The 26558-nt window shown below is 41.4% G+C and overlaps 1 protein-coding gene across 6 annotated transcripts; it reads right to left on the bottom strand.

Moving 5' to 3' along the window:
• Positions 1 to 338: 338 nt before the first annotated feature.
• PLEKHS1 (pleckstrin homology domain containing S1) lies at positions 339 to 22523 on the bottom strand. Of its 6 annotated transcripts, none has more exons than XM_074339017.1 (13): positions 22236 to 22523; positions 19100 to 19144; positions 15214 to 15296; positions 14996 to 15102; positions 14242 to 14376; positions 12811 to 12886; positions 11850 to 11969; positions 9950 to 10075; positions 7755 to 7861; positions 7071 to 7277; positions 6240 to 6341; positions 4859 to 4994; positions 339 to 2133 (listed from the first exon to the last, which is right to left on the bottom strand). In XM_074339017.1, the coding sequence occupies exons 2-13, from the start codon at positions 19125 to 19127 to the stop codon at positions 1930 to 1932; spliced, it is 1431 nt and encodes a 476-aa protein (XP_074195118.1). In that variant the 5' UTR covers positions 19128 to 19144; positions 22236 to 22523; the 3' UTR covers positions 339 to 1929. The 6 variants fall into 6 exon arrangements, with proteins under 6 accessions (XP_074195118.1, XP_074195119.1, XP_074195120.1 ...); XM_074339018.1 differs by lacking the exon at positions 22236 to 22523 and adding an exon at positions 21817 to 22213; XM_074339019.1 differs by lacking the exon at positions 22236 to 22523 and adding an exon at positions 19362 to 20268.
• Positions 22524 to 26558: the final 4035 nt, after the last annotated feature.

A 26558-nucleotide genomic window follows, 5' to 3' on the forward strand; every position in this document is an offset into this window, starting at 1 on the left:
AGCTTCAGTTGGCATTGCTGTGGAGACTCCTGAGTGAAACAGAGGCAGGACCTTTGGGCTTCGAAGCAGTGTATCCACCCACATTGATTGCTGGACAGGTTTATCTTGATGGTACTTTATTACCTTCACTGAAGTGGCTTGGTCTCTTACTTATGAAGGTTTAAAATATATATATGTGTGTATTTTTCCCCATAGTTCTATTTCCTTTTCATTATAAAAGTGACATAGTCTCATTGCAAAAAAATTTTTTAAAAAATCAAATATTATAGAAATGCCTCCCTTCCATGGCCAACCCCAATCATACTTCTCAGAGATGATTCTTATTAACTATTTGATGTATGTTTTTCTAAACTTAAGAAGAAAGTATTGTCAGAGCAGCAGCAGCAGCAGCATAACTAACATTTATTGCTTACTATGCATCAGGCAATGTGTTACGTGCTGTGCATACATCATCCATTTAAGCCTCACAACAACCCTGTGATGTGGGGAATTCTCTCTCTAATTAGGGCTGGGGAAATTTTATGTACACACACACAAATAATTTATTTTTGCAAAAATAGGACAGTGTTATACCTACTGTATTTGCTTCTCTCATTCTTAATATAGTGTGAACATCTCCCCATAACCACAAAACTTGTAACATCTTCAGAGTGTTCAATTATATGAAGTCATCATAATTCACCAATTTCCAAAGGATTGTTTTGTATTACACACAGTGCTACAGTGAACATTTTTCACACATATACTTGTGCACTTGTGTGAGTATTTCTGTAGTAGGGCAAATTTCTAGAAGTAGAAACCGTAGGTCAACACACGTATGTCAAATCATTGTGTTGTACACCTTAAACTAATACAATGTTGTATGTCAATTACATCTCAATAAACCTGGGGAGGAAAAGCAGAGTCTTAACCAGTTTAAAAACAAACAAACAAACAACAACAACAAAAAAACACACAGTAGGTCTAATAGAGCATGTAAATGAAAAAATTTTAAACATTTTGCACAATCTGGGTAACAGAAAATGAACTGTATTTGGAGGTCTTTTCAAATCTGAATCCAAATACAGTCTGAGGATCAGGACATGAGTTTCTCAGGGCTGATTTTAGATTCTTGGTTCTGCCAGTAAACAGCTGGGAAACTGGGAGCCATAAAGAAAGTATAGTGTTAAACATTTGAGGCCTAGATTTCATCCCATGCAAAATGACACCATGATAAGATGTAGTTTCTGAAGCCCCCTTTGGCTCTAACATTCCTGAATTTGATTAATTCTTTCACTCTCTGCCTTTGTTTTCCTATGTATGAAAAAGGATTTGATTTTTTTTGGTCTTCCAGGATTGATTACTTAATGCATCAGTTCGTTAAGACCTTCCAAACGTAGAGTGCAAAGTAGTTCTCTTATTACTTGTAGAGCAAGCAGAACTTTGCTGGAAATGGTACAAAACTGCTTTGACTTCTAAAATAGTTACTGGGTCTTTAAGAAAGCCAACTAATGATTGGTTCCAAGAGACCACACTGTATCGTATTCGGGACTATGAGCACGACTAGCAGATGTTTGGGAAGGCTGATACGTTATCACATCTTTCTTGGCAATCTTGCCTTCCTGGAATGAGTATTTCCAACTGTAGTTTCCCTAACAAAGATGGTGTTGGGCGGACCATGACCTTGCAGAACACACAGCACATTTCAGATGAGGAACTTATCCAATCTCTGTCTATGGTGTTTGGGACAAAGTCTGAGATAAGGCTTTACATCTTTCCCTGTGTTCCAGAGTCACTCGGCCCTCTCCACACCCCTGATGCAGTAGCCAGAGAGGACACAGTTACCCCGTTGTTAAGATGCAGATGTAGAAATTCAGAGAGGTGCGCTGACTTGCCTCATATCACACAGCGATAAACGGCAGCGCCCAGCACAGAGTCGGGGTCCCATCCTCATTTCATCAGAGTCCCAGCATGTGACTCTGCCTTTGTTTTCTGTTGACCCTTTTTAATGGCTGGGCTCCTCTTCAGTGTCGTTTCCTGTTCAGACTTATCCAGCTGAAAAGGTACAACCCCTTGGTATTTTAAGGGGCATGTACAGGCCATACAGTGGAATTTCTCTGAATTTGGGATCCGGCCGATGGTGAGTTTTACTTTCTAAAACACAAGAAAGAAGAAAATTATATGACTGAAAATTACCCTTAAGATTTTGTTCTCAGTCTGTTCTCATTATCACGTTTTAAAGGTAGTTTTGAAGAAAATCCTGTGATGAACTATAGCCGTGTTTCCCTGAAAGTAAGACCTAGCTGGACAATTAGCTTTAATGCGTCTTTTGGAGCAAAAATTAACATAAGACCGGTCTTATTTTGCTATAATATATAGACCGGATCTAATGTAATGTAATGTAATGTAATGTAATATAATATAATATAATATAATATAATATAATACCGGATCTTATATTAATTTTTGCTCCAAAAGACGCATTAGAGCTGATTGTCCAGCTAGGTCTTATTTTTCTGGGAAACAGGGACTCTTTGGGCAGAGGAAGCCAGGATGACTTATGTATTCAGGTGGAAGGAAGATGGCTTTTTTTATTCTCTGGCATCCACTGGCTGGATCCTTTATGGTAGATTCCAAAGAGTATCAATGGTGCCCGATTGGCCCATTTGTACCAAGAATTAAAAAGGTTCTCAAAACTAGAGACTTGAAATGAGACCACTGGACAGCACCAGCCCCTGACAAAATGGGGAGGAAATTGGAGTTTGATGTTTTCTCCTACCATTTAGCATCTCCTCTCCCTCCTTTTAAAATCTCACATTTTCTCCTCTCACTGTCCCTACCCATCTCTATCCCAGACGCCCATTTCTCCCCACTCAGTGTCATTCTCAAGGAAGGAAAGTGAACCTGCTTGGTTCAGGTGCTTAAAACATTAGGGGCCCTTGGCTACCTCCCCTTTGTTTCCACATTTTCCCTCTTCCAACATTCTTTTTCCTTCCAGAGACCAGCTTATCACGTTGATGAACACCCCATACTTCTCAATAGCATCTAGGTGTTATCCAAGAGAAAGGGGGCAGGCAGAATGAGCACAGGAGAAATACTGAGATCCCCGCCCATGCAGGTGACTCCACAATGTAGAGAGGCAGTCTGGATCGCTGCAGTCGTGGCACGCAGACAAAAATCCTTTTCTTGGGTCTGTTCCCAGACCCAAATCCTTCTCTTGGCTTCAGAGCTGATGCCTGGGTCTTTGGGTCAGACCATTGTTTGGTAACTTTCCAAAGGGTTAAAGAGATGATATTGAACACTTGGCCCCAGCGTGGGTCTTTGGCAAAGGAAATATGCCAAAGACCCACTAGATTGTTGAACTGAGCCCTTGAAAGCTACTTCTTTTCCGTCACACAAACTCCTACTCTAGTCTTCAAAACTCGAGCCAAACATAACCCTTCTCTGAGATACCTTTCTGGCCTCCCTCAAATAGATTTACTCCATTCTTCCTTGACGCGGCTCAGGCCCTCGGTTCATATCTCAAGGTGCACACCGGATTGTAACTAGCACATAACATGCCTGTCTTATCCACTAATCTGTGAGCTCCTTAAGTTCAGGCCACGGCCGTTGTGGTCATTCTAGGACCTAGCACAGTATCCAGCATACAACAGATGTTCAATAAAGGGTGAGTGAGTGAATGAGCGAATGAATGGATGGATGGATGAGTCCTTGCTCTGCCACTAATTAGTTATGAAGTATCCCAGACAACTCACTCATCCTTACTGGTTTCCCCCATTTAGATAATAGTGTTCGTACAGTTTGTCTAACCAATAAGAATATTGTGTGATGCAGAAGAGACAGGACACATATAATCATAAACTCTCAGAGCTGGAAGAAATTTGAGAGCTCATCCATGACAGTGGTTTTCAAAAATTTTAAGCCAATGAATTGTTTCTTCAAGGAGAGTTAACAGTCCCAACATATGAAAAAGGTAAATGATAAGCGTAGGCTGTTCTAGTGGAAGCCCCGCCTACGGCACCTTTCCTCTCCTCTCTTCATGTCCCATTTTCAGGGACCAAGAAGCACAGTTTGAAAACCAACTCTCTCACGTTAGAGAGAAGAAACCAAGGTCCAGAAAAGAAAGGGATTTCCCCAAGGTCTTGTGGCTTGTTAGAAATGAACATGGATAAGGGAAGGAGTTAACAACACAGAGACTGTACTAATAGGCAGAACCATTGCTAGCCCTTTAAAAACATACATCCTCAGTATATACTCACAAGTTTTGTTCAATTCTTATAAAGCTTTGTGAAGCAGGCGTGGCTATGTCGATTTCTGAGATGAGGAAACCGAGGTTTAAAAAGGTGAACTTGTCCAACATTCCCCAGACAGTAGAAGTAAAAGTAATAGCTACTATTTTGATCACTTACTATGTGCCCGTCTGGGTTGTAAGCTCATTCCATATATAATCTCATTTAATTCACAAATAACTAGTGTTAGCATTATCCTTAATTTTATATTAGAGAAAATTGAGGCACAGATTGGTTCAAGGATGTGGGATGCAAACCCTGAACCAGTTTGATTCCAGTGCAAGCTCTTTTTGCCACAGTATGCTGCGTCTGAGGTCGTGAACACAACTGTTCAATCTCCAAGTCCAGTGCTCTCTCCAGAATTACTTGACATGAAAGAATTTTGAAAGACTCCTAAAATAACATTCTTGTTATTTACACCTATTGTAGGAAGTGTTATTTACACTCCTTATTCTCTTATTTACACTTGGTGGTGGAGAATTGAAGAGTCTCATTTGTGTTCAGAGTCCTGCTCAGATTCCATCTAAGACTTTGATCTTGTTCCTTCTGGCACTGACTTGCCCTGGACAGAACCAGTCTGCAGGACTTACCTCCTTCCGGTTGGACCGGCTGAGAAACAAGGAGACCTCCTCCAGGCTGTGGGGTTTCAGGTCATTCACGGCCAAAAGGTGATCTCCGTGGAAAAATAAGCATCCCAAGCGTGGGGGGCCTTCCCACTGAGCCACACTGCAAGGGGAACACAGCATCCGACACAAGCGTGAGACCCCGCTCGCTGGCAGTGCAGGACACCGAGGGGGCCACAGACGGGGCCCCTCCCTCTTGTTACTACCACCAGTTTCTTTAGCTATGTTGCACCACGTCTGAAGTAGTGAGACTCCTTTTTCTGCCTGGAATAGTCTTTATCGCTACTGTTGAAGCCTGAGCCTTCCTGCAAAGCCCAGCTCTAATCACACTGCCGCTACAAAGCCCTCCTACATTCCACATCCTTTAATTAATTTCTCCTGCCCCCAGGCTTCTATTGCACTGTGTGAGCACCTCACTTATTGCATATTTAAATAAAATGCATGTTTTATATTTACTTGTTTATGTGGCTGTCTTTTTCACCAGACTAGGAGACACCAAAAGTGTGGTACCACCTTCAAAAAAAAGTTTTTTTTATAATCCCATAGCTCCAAGTAAACAAAAGATGTGCAATCAGTATTTATTGAAAGTGAGCACGTAATGATTATACAATGAATATCTAATGAAGAAATAAATAAATTAATGAACAAGCAAGTTCAGGCACAGAGAAGCCCACAGTTTTAGTCAAGTATTTACGGAGCCTTAGATAGTGGGAAATGTGGGAAAATGAAAGGTGGTTTTCCCTGCCCTTTTACAGAAGTTACAAGACAAGTGGCATCTAAGACCTACATTATGTTAAAGGGCTTTCTTCCCCTGTAAAAACGTAACCTTCCACCAAGATGAATTACAAAGTCTTTATAAGAATGGTAGAATGAGATAAACAGTGGTCGTTTTGAGAAAATTCTCTGCTACACAGTCTTTTGTGTCCGTCCTTGACCAGCAGATTTTAGCTGGTGTCTGGAAGTCTAGACCTTGGTATGTCTTTTTCTTTTAGACCTTAGATTCTTGTTGACTTCACTACTTTTACTCATTAACAAATACTCATTTTCATTGATTGGGATGATTTCATTGGACCATATGTATTCCTTCCTAATTTTTCTCCCCTTTAAAAAATTAGAAATTTGATCCTTTTTGAACTTTTGGGTCCTCCTATACTCACCCACTTCCTGACTCTCCCACACAACAATACCCTTATTTCTGCCTCAATCAAAGACCTTTTGTGACAAGAGCGATATAGCAGTCTGAGCTCTCTGGTCAGTTTTGCCACATGCAGTGTTTCTAGATATAATTGTTGTCTTCATATCTTCCAACCCCAACAGATAATCAATAATCCTCAAATCTCTGACTTACCATATCCGTCCTGCAGCTTCTGTGAGAGCCAAATAGTTTATGATATCAGAAGGAGAAAGGAACACGTTCAGTTTCTCCACTTGGCTTTCATCAGGGATGTTACTATGAAATGAGATGTACGTAAAAGTCATATCAGGCAACTGTTTGGCTTCAAACTGTACTTTTTGAGTAGACTTTGGCCTCCTACCTCTGAGGCAGTACTTTCCAGCCAAAGATTATCCAAACACTTGGAGACGAATATGAGTTTAAGTTACGGAAAAGTACCCGTGAATGCCTCCCCACCCCCCTCAGGAAGTGGGAGTGGATGGTAGAAAATGGGAAGGGAATAAAAAATGGAGTAATTGATTATATCACTGTCCGTATCAGGTCAGTTTGCGCATTTCTGCACTGGACATGATTCCATAGAAGAAGACACTGAAACGAGTTAAAATTGAGAACAATCTCATCAGATGTTCTCGGCATCACTTAAAACCTAAACATCCTCCTGCTCCTTATCTGAAACCAAACCTCCAGTGACTTGCATGCCCGTAATTTTAAAAGTAAAGCTGGTTGACATGCTCCCCAGATCAGTGGGGTCCAAATTTCCAGGATCTTAAAGACTGGCCAAGGGAGAATTAAAAATACATATGTTTGCAAATGCCGCCCACAGCCCAGGGGACCACATTCCAGCTCCGTTACTCTCTGTGCTTGGACACCACATCGGTGAGAAGAGAAAGCTGGTCAGATTTTTGGCTGATCTGGAGATTTTTAGGAACTGCTTTAAAATTTGAGTAAAGAAGGAAGCCTGCCTAGCTCTAAAGGCCCATGAAGTTGTAGAAATGAGAACTTTACTTGAGTAATATAGACAGTTGCACAACAGTGAGTGAGGTTGTCCCCTTTTTGTCACTCGGGGTCTGTGCTTCGGTTTCAGCAGGTGAAAGTTGAGAGTCCCTTTCTGAGCCTTGTTCTTGCAGGTGGAGCCCCCCATTCTGGGTCGCTGGGAGGGTCTGGGGTTCTTCTGTGCTCTCGGCCGACTCATCAGTGGTCTCTTTGAAAACACTGGAGTATAAGAAGTGAACACAAACCCTTTTTTTAGCGTATCTATTTACAGCTTTCCGAGGTGTGTAATCAGATTTAAGCAGCTAACAGCCATGTGAAAAGTAACAAGGTCTTGAAGTACGTCCAACCATTAGAATCACAGTTAGAATCAAATCCAGCAAACGTTCCATGTAAAAGTGAATATGGAGTCAAAATAACCCCTTACACTGGGCAGGTTGGGAGACAAGTGAGAGCGTGAGAGACATAAGTACAAACTAGAAAATAACTTGCCCAGGAGACAGGAAAATGTCCCGAGGACATCACTCATGGTTTTCTGTGGGTAGACAAACATATTCTCACATTTCCTTGTTTTGAGATTACTGAATAACGTGTAGAACTTGGTCTATGGTGATGCTTTTATGTTAATATATCAACAGTGATTTTCTGTAACACGGCATTAGCTAAAATCAAGTTTAAAAATATGGCAGTTTTCCTTACCAGGATTTCATTGACATGTAATGACGTTCAATTTTCTTGGAGACCTGATCTGGACAACCAGGTTCAAGGGGTTCATCAGAATCAGCAGATGCAATAATATTATCCAACTATAGACAAGAGGAATAAATGAAAGGATAAAAGTCTACCGATAAGCCAGGGAACGTTTTACCCCTTACAGATGGTTCTGGGCTCTGAAATAGGAAACACATCTACCATTGGATGTACAGTGGTGCTCATTCTAAGAGACTGATCCAGAAAAACTTCTGGCAGACTCAAAGTCTGTTTTCTTCTCCTGGATCTCCTAGGCTCCCGATACAAGTGTTCTATTGGATTAAATTGCAATTTATTTTTCTGTTTCATCACTAGACACTTAATGACATGAACTCTTTTCCCCAACCAGTGCTACTGTAGAATCATGTCACCTTGGCTCACCATGTCAAAGATTCTGACACAATGTAGAGCTGGCCTCTGGCTACTATTGTCCAGGCAGCCCAAGTTGCTTCAGGAGGCTGTAAGGGTTCTCCCTGGGGAGGCTCTCAACTAGCCCCTCAGAAGTCAGATAGTCATTTGGAGGCAATGGTTGCTCAAAATCCTAAGGACTTTCTGTTGCCTATCTAATAATTATTAATCATTAACCCATAATTGGAACCCTTCATTCTAGTTGAGTCAGTCTTCCTGCTACACCCATACAAACCGTTCTCATGCTATTTCCTTCACCAGGAATGCCCCTTTCTCTTCTGCTTCATGAAGTTGTGTGAAGGCCTGGTTGAGATCCCATAGCCTCCTTGGATACCTCAGCCACTGCCAATCTCTCCCTTCTCTGAATTTCCACTGCAGTTTTGTACTTAAAATTTTTTTGGCCTTTTGGCTTAGTTTTATCTGCCTTACTACATTTTGAGTCTCATGAAATAGCTAACAAATTCCAATTACACAACTAATGCTCAGTACAACTGACTGGTTGGTGGGACTGTTATAAAAGACAACTTGCCATCATTATGTTCCAGGGAACACAGGCATGAAAATGTTTTGGTGCAAGAAGGCCTTTGGTCAAATGAACTTGGGAAATACGGTGTGTTATATCCCACTTGGCTATTTCTAATGCATCGCTACATGCTGATGGCTCTGAGAATTTCGCAGTTAAGAGGCTTGTTTAACTTACTTGAATTTGGTGTTTCTGGAACTTATTTGATCCCAGAACACCTCTTTTGTGTGAACATCAGTCACCCTCTTGTAGAAAACTCCTACTTTGAAAAATGCTGCAGCCCCCTTCCCCCTGATTTTGTCTTCCTACATTCCATCTCATTCTCTTCTCTCTCTCATGCACCTCAAATATAGCTGCTGGATTAATACTACTGGAAGATAATTTGAGTTTTGCCACTTTCCATCTCAAAAGCCATCAGTGCTCCTGTGCTGACTACACAATGAAGTCAACTCGCCACCATGGTCTAGCCCTTTCTTCTGTCATATTACCCACCATGCCATTCCCTCACTTTGTGTTACAGCCTAACTGAACTATTCACCATATACATAGCAAATGGCATTTTGTCTCTGAAGTCTTCGCTGATTCCAGGGGAGAGAGAAACTCCATGCCTTTTCTATTGCTTCCAGAGTTTTTTGACCATGCTTCTTGTGTAGCATTTTCTATCATGTGGTAACTGATTGGATTGTGACGTTTAAGGGCAGAGTGATGTAAGGCCCTTTATTGCACCATCATGCCTGGAACAGTACCATGCCTAGCACACAGAAGGCACTCTGTAAGCCTTCCAATTGATCAATAAACTGCTTGATACACAACACACCATTTATCACTTAAGGACCTGTGCTCATTACTGTTTCTGCCCAGAATGCAGAAAGACTCAAGTCAACCCCTCAAATCCAAATTTTACCTACCAAGTGAAGTCAAACGTCACCTCCATGGAATCTTCTCTGGTCTTCTGTCTGGAAGTCAGCTCCCCTGCCTCCCACCCTTCGTGCACTCTGGGCATTTTATAAGCATCTTTCTTCAGCACGGAGCCCTTTGTCTTGTATCATGGTTCACTCCTATTCAAGCCTTAACACTGTGAGTACATTCCCTGTGTCTGATTCACTGATTCACTATTCCACTGAACCAGCCTAGTGCCCCAGAAGCAGTACATGGCAGACACTCAACAAATATTTGTAGAAGAAATGAATGATTAATGGATGGAAGGGGTTACCTCTAAAAGAATACTTCGAGGACTAGCATAATAACTCTTTTCTTCCGTATCTTGAGTGGTCTCCATCAAGAAATCATGTGGTAGATGCGCTTGTCTGAGTCCTGGAGGACTTTTTTCCATTAAATGCTGAATAAAGAGATGAAGACAGAACAAAATTATTTTCTTTGTAAGGGAGAGAATTAAACCACATGCATTCTGGGAAAGCCATACTAGATTAATTATGTTGAAAAGATCAGAGGATTTACCAGGGCAATATCCAGAATCCCACACAACTTGAACTTGCCTCTTGAGTCTGAGTCACCACTGATGGTGTAAACATATGAGCTAATCTTTCAGGCTTTTCTCTATGATTGGGACCTGTAACTCAGAACAAGTGGCTCTCTCCAGTGGGCGTTATTGTAAGTCACTGAGCTCGGCCACAGTCCCCCACCTCCATCTTTTTCTGGTTTTCACCAAGTGCCTTCTGAGAAGTTAATGAGCCCAGAGTTAAGGCACTGCAACTTTCCTCTTCCTGCCCATTATTTCTCTTTTGTGTTCTGCTCACATACTTCTGTTGTTTTCCCAGTGATGCAGTTTAGTAGTGTTGATCATGTGATCGTATGAATTGTAGGCTTCAGGGTGATCTAGGTTCAACCAAGTACTGCCTTCCTTCCCCAACAGATATGAGATACTCTACTAAAGTACCAGCAGGAGGTGGGGCGGGGGAGTGAGGGGAGGGCAGTGTGCAAAGACCCTGAATGTTCTCTAGGAAGTCCTTGAAAGAAAGTGATTTGCAAAAAAAAAATAGATGCATTTAAGTTGTGTTCATTTTTCTAGCTCCAAGCTCATGGAGCCAGATCATGCTGAGCTGGGATGAATCAGGGATCTAACTTAATTTCAACAACAACAACAACAAATCCCAACAAGGCAGATGGTACTCTTAGCTGGAGCTGATTGAAAAATCACTGGATTGGAGTACATAGTGTGAAAAGGCAAGATAACCAGTAACATTATCTTGGGGGAGAAGGGGTATCAGGAGTGAAAAGCAAGAGGCATTTACTGAAAAGGATTAGTCTTCCCAACCCTGTTTCCTACCACCTTTCCTACAAACACCAAATGAGGTGTTTGGCCTGCTGAGTTTGATAAGCTAGAAAAAGCTTTTAAAACAGTTGAAGAGCTCCCGACTAGATAAAACAGGAGGCTATGCCATATTAAGACATGCCTGGTACCCGGGGAGAAGGGAAAGTCAATGCTTACATCTCTGAGGACAAAACAGTATTTGTGGAAAAAGAAAAAAACGAAACAAAAAAACACGCAACCCGATTATTAATAACATCCCAAGTGGGCAGACTGGGAAGTTTGCAAATCCAAGAGACCTGAGAGTACAATTACAAATCACTTTCAAGGGGCAGATGTACTTTTTCCTCAAATGGATTTCATTCGAAATGAAGATGAAGCCACACATGTGCGTGCACACACGTTAAGGAGAAGCAAGACTGACCTGGGTGAATGAAGGAAATTAATAAAAACTCTGATTCTGCCTGAGGAGAACAGATGACATGGCAGGAAATCAAGTGGTGTTGCGGGAATCTTTTTACAGAGGTAATCTGTGCCCTGTGTGCGCACGAAAGGAACAGGTTGCCAGTTGGGCTTATGCTTAGCTGTGAGGGGTCCTCCCAGTGTGCCCTGATGTACATTAAGTAGCATCCAAAATGAATGAACCCATTTAGAGGCGAGCAGGCTCATCTGTGTCACCGCAAAGAGACCAATACAGGATAAATACAGGATAAACAGTAGAGCTAAGAATCATGCTTATGATGGGTTAGGCTTTGAGGAAGGTGCAAAGACATGGGAAACACTTGTGAAGCATCAGCTGACTCCCAGGCATGGCATCCTGAGAGAATGAGGCCAGTCTGATTACCAGGTCTGGAAGATTACTGCGTGGTGAAGTGGCGCTGACAGCCTCTGACGTGCTGGAAGGACCAAGGAGAGGGCTGAGGGCTGAAGAGGGGCTTTTCTCACCCAATGAGAGTTTCTCCTGCTTATGAAAAAGAAATATGGGAATCAGGGCATGGATGGAAGGAAGAAAAGCCCCCTTACCACTGGGCTCTCTGCCACCAGTCTTTCCCCACTAACACTTATACCACTGGCTAGCATTCTCTCACTAAGAGAAGAGCTGATCTTGTCTCTCTCCGGCTTCTAAACCCGCGAGGACTCTCAGCGTGACCTTCAGAGACACCCTGAACTTCTCTCAACTTATCTTTTCAACACGATGGACCTTTGCACCCACCCCTTTGTTCTAATCCTTCATATCAACTTGGAGACACGCCTTGCTTTCCCCTCCTCCTTGGCCTCTGCTTTTACTGGAAGCATAAAACAACCTAGAAAATATATTAAAACGATATCTAGAGACTAAAGTTTCATTTATAAAAGTCTGCCCTAAGAAAGGCCTTGTGTAAATTAGCCAAGGTTCTTAGGAATCTTACATTAAAGAGACATTATTTTGAAATGCGCAATACATGAAAAGCATTTTTATAGAACCCACCCTAGACTTAGTCATTTGAAAGGTAGCTGTTATGTACCTTGAATAACAATGATAGAAAATACTATAGTTTCAGCTACTATTAAAAAATGCCACAGTTAATTTTCATTCCTCCTACCCCAATAATGAAAACCTGAAGCTTAGCTCTCCTGCAAAACACAAAAGTAAATTTTTGCCTGTTGTTAGTCATAAAAAAATAACAAGGATGTACACTTTCTCACTTATTTATTCCTTGTGTTAATGCCAGCTGCTAAGGAGAAAAAGAAAATCTACCATTGTTTCCTGGGAAAAAAGGGCTGTGTTCAGGTGCCCTGTTATTTTATTAGTGATGGAGAGTCACCTCTGTATTCTGGTGTGTTGCTTTTACATCCCCGCAAGCTGATGACATGAAGGAGACCCAGTCTTTAATCTTCTTCCTGTTGATAGGAATAAACTTTCAGCTGGCATGTGGCAACAATAGCACCTGCGTTCCTTTTGAACCAGAGAAAGATTCTTTTATTAAAGTTGGAACAGGCAGTGGGAGCAGGTAATGGGGAAATAAGGATTTTGTTCTAAGTAGCATAAATGACCCACTGGCTCTTCACAACCTCCACACTCACACACTAGAATTAACCCTCATGCCACCTCTGTGAGAAAAGCTCAGAGAAATGGGAAGAAAAGTCAAAAATAACAGTGGTAATCGGAGTTTGGAGCTTTTGGCTTTGACGTTGATTTCTTTCATTTCCTTAAGTGAACCCCGTAATCTGTCGGCGCCATTTTTGTGTAGCTCTCCTGGGGTGCCTCCTTTGAGGGAGTGGATGTGTTTATGAAGAATGTGTTTGAAAAAAATTTATATAAGTTACATCTTCTTTTCTGTTGCCTCTTGTGGTAATTTAATAGAAAGCTTTTTGCCTTTGGGTTCATCTGAATCAGGTAAATTTCTTCATACTCTGGCTCTAGCATTGCTGCCTCCTCTGCCCAGCTTCCTCCCCGCCAGCTTAGCCTCTCCTGTCAAGCAGATAATCATCTATGAAGAACCCCCTGGGCACCTTTGTTAGTTCCAGGAGTCCCTTCTTAACAACCAGGGGCTCCTTCAGGGATGAATGTAGCCCCTCCTTACGTAATACCCGTAGCTTGTACAGATGTTCGTGTATTGGCTTCTTTTACATGGTAGGCACCTGGGGTGATGGTGACTGTTATGGGGTGAATTGTGTCACCCCCCTCAAATTCATATATTGAAGTTGCAATTCCCTAGGACCTCAGAATGTGACTTTATTTGGAAACTGGGTCAGGCTGTGGTAGATGTAATTAGTTAAGATGAGGTCATGTAGGAGGAGGGCGGAATCCTAATCCAATATGATGAGTGTCCTTAAAAAAAGGAGAAATTTAAACACAGAGACACGCACACAGGGAGAATGCCATATGAAGACTGGAGTTATGCTGCCACAAGCCAAGGAACTACCAGAAGTTAGGAGAGAGGCTGGGAACAGATCTCCCCTAGAGCCTTCCGAGTGAGCGTGGCCCTGGCACCTTGATTTTGACTGAGCCCCCAGAACAGTGAGAATATAATTTTGTTGTTCTAAGCCACCCAGCGTGTGGTACCTTGTTATGGCAGCCCTAGGAAATGAATACTGTGGCTTTTCAAGGTATTTTCACAAATAATGAAGACTGCCAAGATGGCGTTGAAGGTTGTGACCAGGGTTTCTGTTTTAAGCATGTTTGTTGCTCATGGGTTTAAAATTTTGTTTGTTTGTTTTGCACACAAGAGATACTGTGTTATATTACAACTCACCTGTCACGGCCAATGAGGAAGTATTCCCTGTTAGCGGTTCTGACGGACATTACCTCGTCAGGGTGGCATTTAAACATCTTCTGTACAGATTGCATTTTTTCATGGCTACTTATGCCAACCTCTACATTGGAATTTCTGTTAGATATAGACATAAAGTATTAAACAGATGCAAATACAAAATTAGGAAGCACACTGACTGACGTTTTATGTTAGGATTCAAATTGAATAAAACTTTAGATCTGAGTGATCAATGTTTTGAAAATTATCTAATCGTTTTAGAAAATAAGTTTAGATCTGGTTCCTCACTGATTAAAAATACTTTGTTCAACATGAACTTAATTCAAAAATTCCTATTTCGGTTGGATTCTTGGTTCCACAAATTATCATCTTTTCTAATATTCTTTTGTACATAATTACTGAAAGAGAAGACAAAAAAGGCCAATCTAAATACTTTTAAAAAATCTGTTTGGGCTTTATGAAATGATCATTTCATCTGCGTTCTCTCATCCATAAATTAACTAAATCAAAGTATTTTGTAACTAAATGCTCATTAATTAATAATTTGTCAACTAGAATATGCAATATGAAATAATTGTTTATCTTTTACTCAAATATTCCCCGTTTTAGCTTCTTTTCAGCAACAAATACAATAAGTGTGAAGCCCTTGCTTCCTTCAGACAATAATTTAAATGTCAATTTGCATGCAACATGTTAGTATTTGTTGTTATAAACTTTTTCTTGATTAGATACACACCCATCAATTTCAATGGTCCCTCGCCGATGATGGTCTTTGTAATAGGAAAGATTAAAGCCTTTTCCCCCATTCCTTGACAGAATAAAAAACCGCTTTTTCCAAGAGTTCTGAAAAATGAAAACATTCTGCATCTCAGTTAAATCTCAGAGGAAGAGAAAGGATTTAAAAAATGCTAATGGGGCTGGTGGGAGGCCTGTTAAAACATAGTGAATTCTTACCGCGGAGGAGAAAAGCTGAGGAGGTGGTGATTTAATAAAGTAATCTTGTTTGCAGACTTCATAAGAATATGTAAATAGTTTGCCTAATAAACGAAAGTGAACAGGACTCAGTTTATTCCCTGTACATTTCTGAAAAGAACTGCTTCAATTGGAAAACATTGTTTACCTCTGGAAAAATTTTCAAATTTTTCAGTTATGGAAACGAACATCTAAAATAGGCTAGGAAAACAAAAGCCCCAAAGACCAAATGTGCAGTTCTTATTCATCCAGAAGGCTTTCAGAAGCACCTTAATTCAGCTCACACCTGTCTGCACTTTACTTGAGCTCACAACTGTTTGCATCTTTGTTTCTGTAGCATTGTGCTGCCTCTCTAGATGTGAGCAAAGGTTTTTTCTCCCTTCCTGTTGAGGCACCAGGCACCAGGAGCAAGATAGTTTGCCTTCCTTTGGGTTTAGCAAAAAAAAAGCAAAACTACCTGCTAATTTAAATGAGATGGCAAAAGTGGTTACCGAGGTCTCCAAAATGTTAAATGCTTCCTTGTAAGCGTTGAAATTATGTGCAGTTTTGATTTTTTCTATATTTTATAAAATGTCTGCAAGAAATATAAACTACTTTTGTTGTTTACAAAACACAACTAATGTTGTTAATTTTTTTTTTTTTTTTTTAAAGAGCTTGGTTTTGCTTTTACATTTAGGCTATAGTTCTCGTGTGTTCTTTGTTTTGGAAAAGGCAGCCTTTACTAAAGAATTTGAGCCTTTTTATACCGTGAAAACAGAATCAGGGTTAGTTAAGACAGCTGATGAGGGCATTATGTTAATATCTAGTAATTCTTAGGTGACCATCCTCACCTTCCTTCCCTCCCCTCCTTCTGCAGCAACTCTGCCTGCTTCCCCCAACCCCCCGCACCCCGGAAAAAAAGGAAAAAAATACAGAAGGAAACAATATAGTAACAAGTCTCAGCTCCTTTAACAGCTGGTGTGGCCTTGGACAGATTCATGGATTTATTTACTGAACAAATATTTGTAGAGCACCTTGAATCACTACATTTGCCTCAGTGTCTTCATCTGTAAAAGGGAGACATTAGCACTGACCTCAGATTTGTAGTGAGGACTGAAGGACTTAATGCATGGAAACCTCTCAGTACTGGGCCCGGCACACAGGAGGGCTCACTGAAGAGCAGCTATTATTAAAAATAGAGGAAACTTTAGCCTTTGTCATTTGCAGAATACAGTCTTCAGTCTGCCTTAGAATAGAGGTGCTCTTTGGTGCTATTAAATAGTAGAGGGTTCAGTAAATGATATTTTATGAAAATTTGGTCTTAGAAATCTCTAGTGAAATTCTGTAGAATTAGCAGAATCTTAAAATACAAGCTGACTCTAAAATTCATATGAAAACACTAAGAATCTAGAATAGCCAGAATAACTGAAAAAAGAACAAAGTTGGAATACTAAGGGTACCTGATTTCAAGAACAATTATAAAGCTATAGCAATCAAAACAACGTGGCATAAAGACAGACACATTAGATAGTCTAGATATAAATCCATGCATATGTGGAAAACTGATTTTTCACTTTATTTTATTGGAGAACAGCGTGTTTCTCCAGGGCCCATCAGCTCCAATCAAGTCAATCTAGTTGCGGAGGGCGCAGCTCACACTGGCCTGTGCAGGAATTGAACCGCAACCCTGGTGGTATGAACATTGCGCTCTAACCAACTGAGCCAACCGGCCGCCCCTGGAAAACTGATTTTTGACAAAGATGCAAAGGCAATGTGAAATGTTTCAGCCATTGTGGAAAATATTTTAGTGGTTCCTTATAGTTAAACATAAAATTACTTATGATTCCTTACTTCCAGTCCTAGATATATACCCCAAAGAACTAAAAATAGATATTCAAATAAGTATATGTATACACATGGTCATAGTGGCACTGTTCACAACAGCCAAAAGGTAGAACTAGCCCACATGTTCATCACCAGATAAATGAAGAAACAAATCGTGGTATATACATACAAATGTGGAGCATTACTCAGCCACAAAAAGGAGTGAAGTAGTAATGCATGCTACAATGTGCATGAACTTCAAAATTATTAGGCTGAGTGAAAGAAGCCAGGCACAAAAGGTCACATATCGTGTGACTTCATTTACATAAAATACCTAGAATAGATAAATCCATAGAGATAGAATGCGTACTGGAGGCTGATGGGGGCAGGGGAGTGGGGGTGGGGAGAGTGGAAGGAGGAGAAACTGCTTAATGGGTAAGGGGGCTTTTACTTTGGAGTGATGGTAATGTTTTGGAATTGGAGAGAAGTGACAGTTGCCCAACACTGTGAATGTATTAAATGCCACCAAATGTTCACTTTAAAATGGTTAATTGTATTTGTCCTTAATTTTTTTTCCTAACAAAATTTGAAGAGCTATTACACGCTGAAGTAAAAGAATCTCATACAAACACTCTTAGAGTGACAGAAAGTAGAGCAATAGGGATGGGATGCTGAAGGCAAGGATCACAAACAGACACAAGAGAACTTCCGGGAGTGATGTGTATGTTCGCTCTCTTGATTGTGGTGCTGGTTTCCTAGGCGCATACACCTATCAAAGCTAATCAAACGGTACACTTTAAACATGTGCCGTTTTGCACGTCAATTATACCGCAATAAAGCTATTTCAGAACACGTGACCAATCTAAAATGTGGAGCTGATTACTCCCAAGCTGAAAGGGTTGCTGGTCATATGAGGTCATATGAGGTCAAGGTCTAGCACAATATACCCTGTTTCCCTGAAAATCAGACCTAGCCGGACAAGAAGCTCTAATGCGTCTTTTGGAGCAAATATTAATATAAGGCCTGGTCTTATTTTACTATAATAAGACCTGGTCTCATAATAATATAATATAATATGATATGATATGGGCCTTATGTTAATTTTTGCTCCAAAAGACACATTAGAGCTGATTGTCCAGCTCGGTCTTATTTTTGGGGAAACACAGTAGCCCTGCATTTCTGCAGCTTCTCTCCCCTGTCCTGCCTTATGGCCACATTCTCCTCTAACCCACTCATTGCTTTTGTTCATGCCCTTCCTTTCTGCTGAGATGTGCTCTCTTTTCCAATCTCTTTCAAAACCGTACACATCCTGTAGGGGCCAGCTGAAAATGCCTTCTCCATAAACCCTCTCTGATTCTCACAGCTACGTGTAGGCTTTTTTTCCCCACACTCCCATAGCACTGTGCACTTATGTCGTGATTCCTAGCACAGCCTGATTGTATGTGTTTATCTTAACTTCCCGATGAATTATAAACTCACTGAGAACAATGGCTCTTATTAGTTAACTTATACGTCCTCTGCAGTAGGAAGCACAGAGACTTACAGGTGTGTTGAATCAATACACAAAAATATTTTTTGAATTGAATTAGAGAATTTGATTTCTAAATTACTTCATCCTAAACTCAGCTCTTCTAGCCACCTGCAATGAACTATGTAAACATGAGCAAGAACATTTGACTACTACGCCTTGAGCTGCCCCCATAATAAGCCCTGATGACAATTTAGGCAGTTTCTCCAAGTGAGAAATTTCATATAAAATTAAGGAAATCTTTTCTTGTCTTTTCTGGGCTATAGTTTGTTGTTAGTATCATCTCCAAGCAACAAATGGAACATTTGGCCCATGAAAATCAGAAAAATGCCAAGTTTCTAGATAGGTGAGCGCTTACGAAGTAGTTATCTGAAGCCAATAACCTCTGCTACATTCCCCAAACCGAGAATCATTGTCCCAGAATGCCACCCAGTAACCCTACTAAAAACATCTTCTGAATCCTGGTTAGCTTTATGGGAATTATTCATCATTGTCAGTAAAAAGGTTTTTCCTTCTGAGAATATGCCCGTAGGGTACCTGGACTCTTCTGAAGTTCAGGTTCCATGGTGGCTCTGTTCTCACCTGTCAAAAAGAAGGATTAAGCATAGTTAGTCCCCCAAACAACAGTATGCTTCCCTGATAAGCCACTTAGTCATTAAGTGTCAGGATGGTGCCCATGAATGTTGATAAAATGGGTTACCTGCCTCCTTCTCCCGCCCACCCCCGGGCCCCTGCCTCCTCCCCCTACCAGGCTGATGGTAGCTGCGACAACAAGGACACGTCCAAGCAGTGCTCTCACCAAGTGGTAGTTCTCTGGAGGTGTCGCTAAGATGACTGAAGGACTTGTCTTCCCTATTTGTCTGTTCCTGTTCTATGTGGCTATGATAAGAGAGCTTCCGGGGGGAGCAACACAAGAAGGAAAGATAAGAACAGGGCAGAGGGCAATATACTATGGATCAAATGTAGCTGAGAATGCATTTCCGTCCAAGAGTAAGCCCTTTTCCACGCCGTGAACTTCCTTTCTCCAGAGGGAAACCTAAGAGCGAAGACCAGGACATACCCCCAGACTTAAACGGCCTGAGCCAGCTGAGTGGTCTGCTCCCAGGCTGCCTGACTCTGGGGGCTGAGGCTGACATGGTGAAACTGACTCTGAGAGGAGAGTCTGTTCCTGGACAGCTCTGCCAGCGATCCAGTGACCATTACGGGACCCTGAGAGACAGGGACCCCCACAGGGTAAAAGCCCTCAGGGCTGGTGAGGTCTTTAGAACAGGCATGTGGTGGTGACCTTGAATTACTAAGACTCCCACAGTAGAAGGAAGCACTGAACAAGGCAGTGCCAGGACAGTCCCAGTGAAATGGCAGGAGGCAAAGGCCATTGCCATCCATTGCCCAGGTAGCATTCCTCCTCTCCTGGTTTCTCTGTTTTCTTCCTCATAAACTCATTCTTTCCTCCCAAGGCATAAATGACTCACAGCAATTCTTTAATCATACATGTTTATATATTTGCATATAGCCGTTTTTAAAAAAACAGAGATGTTAAGAGCACAAGTTCTCAGAGGCCACTTTTGGTGATTTGTCGGAAGCATGTGGGAGCTATTTAAAGATCCATGGGGTTTTCCTGGACCCTGAGCTCACACCTTCCCTGATCAGAGGAAGGTTTGCTCTGTTGAAGTATTCCTGTATACACTAAAGATAGTTGCTATTTGAACAAACAACAAAAAAATGAAACAACAAATAAGACCTCTCTGGGGTGTCTTAAGGCATACATTGAAGAACGTGTGCCATTAGCCCTCTCCTGGCGTAAGGGGCACACTGAGCTCTGTGCAATGAGCTGGAATGCCTGAGAATGGTGCCAGGTCATCGAGGCCGAACCCTCTGTTTCCTGGAAGAGCAATTCTGCACAAGAAAGAGAAACATAACCTACCTAAAACTTACCCACCCTCAAAAAAACAAAACAAACCACGGACATCAAAAAAAATTTACCCCTGAGGTTTTGCATGAAATCCATTAGGTTCTTTTCAATTTCTGGGATTTCTCACTGCCTGAAGTTGAATTGGGGACCAGTGCTTTTCAGCCCCTCAGCCTTCCCTCCACGCATCCACGTGGAATTGGCCACCCCTCCCACGGCATATTTAGCCTCGTGAGTGATAGAGTTCAAAGATCAGATGAGGGGACTGTGCAGCAGAGATCAGCAGAGGGTGAGATATTTTAAAGCAGTGAGTTTACTGCAAGCTCTTTGTTAAAAAGCCAAAAATCTTTTTATTTTCTAGGTAAAGCAATTATTTATAAAGCCTTTACAGATTACAAAATGCGTTTGCATCACATTGTTTTGGGTCTCAAAACTGTCCTATGAGGTAGCTCGTTTTACAAATGAAATTCTGCATTTGATAGAGGAAGAGCAAGGTGACAGGCTAGGTTCCCTGGCAGAGCTCAACTTCGCACCACGCTGAAGCTCACGAGCACTCCCCCCAATAGCCGCACACTGTGGATGGAAAGAGAGCTTTGCAGGACATTTCTGGCCTCCCAGTGTCTGTGGGAGTCTCCAAAGTCACTTGTAGGGACCACTCCTCCCTCTTCTCCTGACCCACCGTAAAATGAGATGGGAGATGGGGCAGTGGGGTGTGGTAGTTTACAGTGTTAGCTCTGGAATGTGAATTTAAATGTCATCTCCATCAGTTATGAGGGATGCGACCTTGGGCACATTATAACACCTCTCTACACCTCCATTTATTTATCTGTACAATGGAAGTGATAATATTACCACCCTCATAAGATTGCTGTCAGCATTGCTTTAGATAATCTGGCAAGGAGCATTCAGTATCTACTAGGTGCTTAATATACAGTACTTGTTAGGTCCTTTCCAGCTCAGATAGTCTATGATTCCATTATTGTGTAATAACGACTAGCATTTATTGAGTACTTAATACATTCCAGGCACTTCTAAACAAAATTTGTATAATACATTTCACATATGTGTACGTAATGGATTTCATATATATATATAGACATACACTGGACTTTATATATATAATATATTTCATGTTATCTATATAAATTTTATATATGAAATCCAGTATGTCTACATATATATGAAATATATATATGAAATCTATTATATAAAGTTTACTTTTTTCACATAAGCAAACATGTTATATATATAAAATCTCATTAGATTTATACGTAAATAACAATACTATAAAGCTTAACTATTTTTATAATGATCCAATACCCATGTTACAGCTGATGAAACTTACCAGAGACATTAAGCAATCTGTCTTTGATCACATAATTAAAAAGAAACAGAGTCAGAATTCTAACTTGAGAGTTGGTGTCTGAACTACTTGCTCTTCCTCACATCTAAAAAAGAAGAATGAAATCTTTTCACAGGTCGGCTTGCACTTCTTGTCATTGCCCCCAAATGAAAAATCCTTCAGACTTAGCTCTTTGATTTCATTCAGGAGAATCTACTGACTGTCATTGTCGCCTAACCTAATGATCATTGTCATGTCATTTGAGATTTGATGGCTGTGATATCAAGAGGTCCTTTCCCCTCTGACTGTACATCCCACAAAGGTTATGAAGGAAGAGCCCATACCAGCAATTTTGCTCCATTAAAGCTTCCAGATCACTACAGCCTTGAGAACCCAAACTAGTCACAGCAAACAGTACTTACCGGAAGCCAGGAGGTCACTGGTTCAGTTCTCTGCAAAGTGCTCTGCCCCTGGGTCCCCCGACGCACCCCTGCTCCCTCTGAGCTCTGAGTACCAGACTGAGGATTCAAGTATGAGCTCTGTTTGAAATGTGAACCAGCAGGAAGTTCCCAAACTTCTTAGGACAGATTTCACTCTTGTCCCAAGTGGAACTGAAAACTGGTAGCCCAGGGGAAGTCCCTGGGCTTTCATTCTTCTTGTCGCTTGGCACAGAATTACCCTTGGCATCCAGCTGTCTAGCAACAAAAAACTAACAGGAAAGAAATAAAAAACCAATTCTGCCAGACTTTGGACCACAGTCGCAATGACTCTTATTGAGAACAGTGCCAGCCCAGCCTTGACCTCCTGCAGTGATGGCCATTAAAATAATTCCCTTGCTTCCCACCCATCCAGATCCTCCCAATGTCTTCCTGGGGATGGTAGGAAAGATTCCTTTGTGCCAGAGGAGGAAACGAAAGCCTGGCTTCTCCAATGCCTTTGTGTATGCCAAGGGTCTCCAGGAAGATTTGCTTATTCATCCGTGATGCAGTTGTCATCAACAGGGTGGCACTAGGCAGGCTGTCCTGCACAGCCACCCAACAATCCTTAAAAATAAGCAGGCTGCTGTGAATGGCCACTCTTAGACCTGCTGACTGGTATTTGGCCACCAAAGGATCTTACGCATGTTTTCATTTATATTAAAATTTTTTAGGGAGAAAGAGGTAGTGGCTAATAAATTTTACCTTCTTAGATCACCTTTGGAAGTGCAAGTACATAATGTTAATCTTTATCTTTACTAGTCTAACTGGGTTTGAACCAGCTCTGCCAGGTAGTAATCATCGAGTGGTCTGGCTAGTTAAGTTTTCTGAGTCTGTTTCCTCACCTGCAAAATGGGGTGGATAATGTTGACCTCACAGGATCTTTTCAAAAATTAAGTAGGATTTTATAGAAAAAGCATGTATCACAGTACTTCATACATAGTGAACATTCAACAAAGGTTATTTCTCTATTTTCCCCTTTGGCACCCTATGGAGGGTACAGATATTATTGGTTTCTTTAGAAAAACTAGCTGAACTTCAAACATGTAGAAATGATTAATTTATAATTCACTTGCTGTGCAGGACAGGTTTTGTTTGATTTAGGGGAAATAATTTCTTGGAATGTATTTCCTTGGCTGTTTCTTTAGGTCAGCTTTTGACTACTCTGGAAATAGTCTTTAGTATTTTTACATTTTGTTTTTAACCAGGTATTACTAGTTATTGCTCTAAGTAGTTTATAAAACTTGTGCTGATCTCCACTTATCTAGGAACGAGAAGTGTGTCGATAGCCATTGTCATAATCCAGAGACCTAACCAAAAAGGGGGAGAGATAAAATTGCTTCAAGATTGTGTTTCTTTGGAAAGGATATCTATAAACCAGTAAGACAGACATATGGACCTCTCATCCATCCTTCCATGCATCCATCCATCCATCCTTCCGTGAGTCCATTCACATACCTACCCACTCATTCAGCCCACCTGTTCTAGGATTTATTTATTTTTTTGGTGATATTTTCCTAACAGTATTATAAAGCTCTTTGAGGAAGAAGTTTATTGTATTCTACAGGTGCCTAGGAAAGCTTTTTGTGCTGCAGATGCCACCTATAATATAAACACTTGCAAGCAACCAAAAATTGGCATAGGCACCAAATACTAGACTTGTGAAGAGTAAACCTACCTATGAAATGCAAGCATAGTTTCCATTATTGTCTCCAGTGACCTGTAAACAACATAGCAGTGGAATACCTAGTACAAAAAAAGCAATCCGCTGTTCATTTGAAATATCGCATGATTTATTCCATGATTTTGTTAATAACTGTGCTTCCCTACCATGAAAGGGCTCCTCATTTCTGCTGCTTCTTAACCAAAACACAACTGAACGGTTCATATTACATGATGATACCTAACATGGATTGGGAATTTTTCTTTTACATATAATATCTCATGTAATCCCAACAACTTGGCAGGATAAGAATTCTGATTCCTTAATTGTAAGAGGAGGAAACTGAAATTTAGAGAGAGAAAAAATAGCTTGTTCAAATCATACTGTATGTGACCAAAAGAAATCAAACTCTGGTCTGTCTTGACTCCAAAGCCTGACCCCATGCTCTTCCATACCACTTATTGTGTTGAGTCCTGGGCTGGGATCAGTTGGCCTGGGATGTTGTCTTGCTATGTCACCAACTGTGTGACACTGCGTAGGTGGCCAGTATTCTGGGACTCATAATTTCATTGCTGTCCCTTCATCAAAGAGCTCAAAGTACCCATCCAACTCTGATTATGATTATGACCTTGACGCAAAGCCAGTGACACATCAACAATGCAGGCTGTCTCACCGCATGTTGTGTGCCCATTCACCACATGGATACTGAATATGCCTTTGTCAATGTCACCAGTGAAAGAGTAACATCAACTGACATCAATTACATCACTGCTGGGCATCCTTGGTACCGTTTCTCTGGAACTAGGAATTCACGGGAAGCAAGGAGAAAGCTTGAATTGCATCCTTCCTCTGGAGTTCCCTGTTAGGGGAAATAAAAATGGTTCTTGGTGGTTTCAGTCGGTGTGCGTGAAATTGTTTGTTCTGCGCAGATGGAAATAATTTTGTTTGAACAATGTTGTGAGTTTAACATCAGGAATTCTCCCAGGGATAGAGATAGGGGAGGGGGTTTGGAAGGAGAAAAAAGGAGAAAGGAGAAAAAAGGAAGGAAGGGGAGGACTCAGAACAGCACTGTATTTTCAAACATGGAGTCAGCCTTGCTGGGTTCATTGTTGTGCTCTGCGATCTTGGAGAACTCACTTAACCTCTTTAAAATGGGAATGATAATAGTACGTACTTGACAAAGTTGTTATGAGTATCAAATGAGCAGATATTTGTTAAGAACTGAGGAGAGTGCTTGGCATGTACTAAGCACTTTGTAAGTGTTTGTCAAATAAATCAAGGGCATTGTGTCTGTAATTCACAAATGAGTTTGTGCGTGAGCCCACCTCTAATGGGAGGGGCTGGGCTCCCCTTTGAGTTTGAAGACTCTCCAAAGTACTTTATATAATATGACAATGTGGGTGTCAGGTCATTCTTTGCATGTTTCACAGGAGTAAATAGAGGCCCCAGGAGGCTCAGAAATCATCTAAGAGAGAACCTGGTAATAAACATCAGATGGAGTTAAAACACACCAGACTCAGAACCAGGACACTGAGTTTATGCTTCTGGCCTCCTTCAACTCACTGGGCTTGTCTCCTTTCTTTCCCTGAGCGGGTGGAAGGTGACCAGATGACCTCTCGGTACCTAACAGGCCTAATAATCCATGGGTCTCATAATACCACCCTCTTAATTGAGTCTGCAGTTTACCTTTTACAAAGCATTTGTACAATATCTCTTTCTGTTTGCACAAAAACCTTGTGAGGGAGGCAGGGCAGATATTGTTTTCCCTGTTTTACAACCAAGAAGGAAAGCCAGCTGATAAAAGGTGTGATATCGGGCAAGATACCATTGAGGGTAACTGGAACTGAATCCCACTGGGAAACTCTGGAAGCCGGTGTACAACACCCACCTCCCTTATCCACCCAGGGGTGAGGGAGCTGGGATACTTATAGACCAACTTCTGTCCATGATCAGAGGGAGAGACCTTAACTTCTGGCACTTCTGGCCTGATGTACACGTAGCAAAGTGGGCTCAGGAGACCAGAGAGGTCCAGAGGAACATGTGGGTCTTGGCAATTGAGAGCAGGCCAGTGCACTGAAGTGGTTGGTTTGAGGGAGGATGGGTGGTCATTACCAGCATCTGCTACAGTCTCCTTTGGGAAGATGCTCTTGTCACCTTTACCAGCAAATAGGTCTGTGGAGCGTAATTTGTTTAGTTGGGCACATTGCTATTTTCCCTTCAATCAGGGTTTTGAGGATAGGGAAGTAGAGACATATGGTAGGCTAAATCATGCACCCCCACTCCCTCTAAAGATGTCCACATCCTAATCCCTGGAACCTGTGAATATATTACCTCCCGAGGCAAAAGGGACTTTGCAGCTGTGAGTAAATTAAGGATCTTGAGATGGGGAGATTATCCTGGTCTATCTGGGTGGGCCTGATGTAATCACAAAGGTGATTAAGAGGGAGGCAGGAGGTCAGAGGAGAGAGATGTTATTCTGCTAGCTATGAAGATGCAGGAAGGGGACAAGGGCCAAAGAATGTGGGCAGCCTCTAGAAGCTGGAAAGAACAAGGAAACAGATCTTCCTCTGTGGCCTCCACAAGGAACACAGCCCTGCCAGTGCCTT

Source organism: Rhinolophus sinicus, linkage group LG07, assembly GCF_036562045.2.
Source record: "Rhinolophus sinicus isolate RSC01 linkage group LG07, ASM3656204v1, whole genome shotgun sequence".
NCBI classification, from domain to species: Eukaryota; Metazoa; Chordata; class Mammalia; order Chiroptera; family Rhinolophidae; genus Rhinolophus; species Rhinolophus sinicus.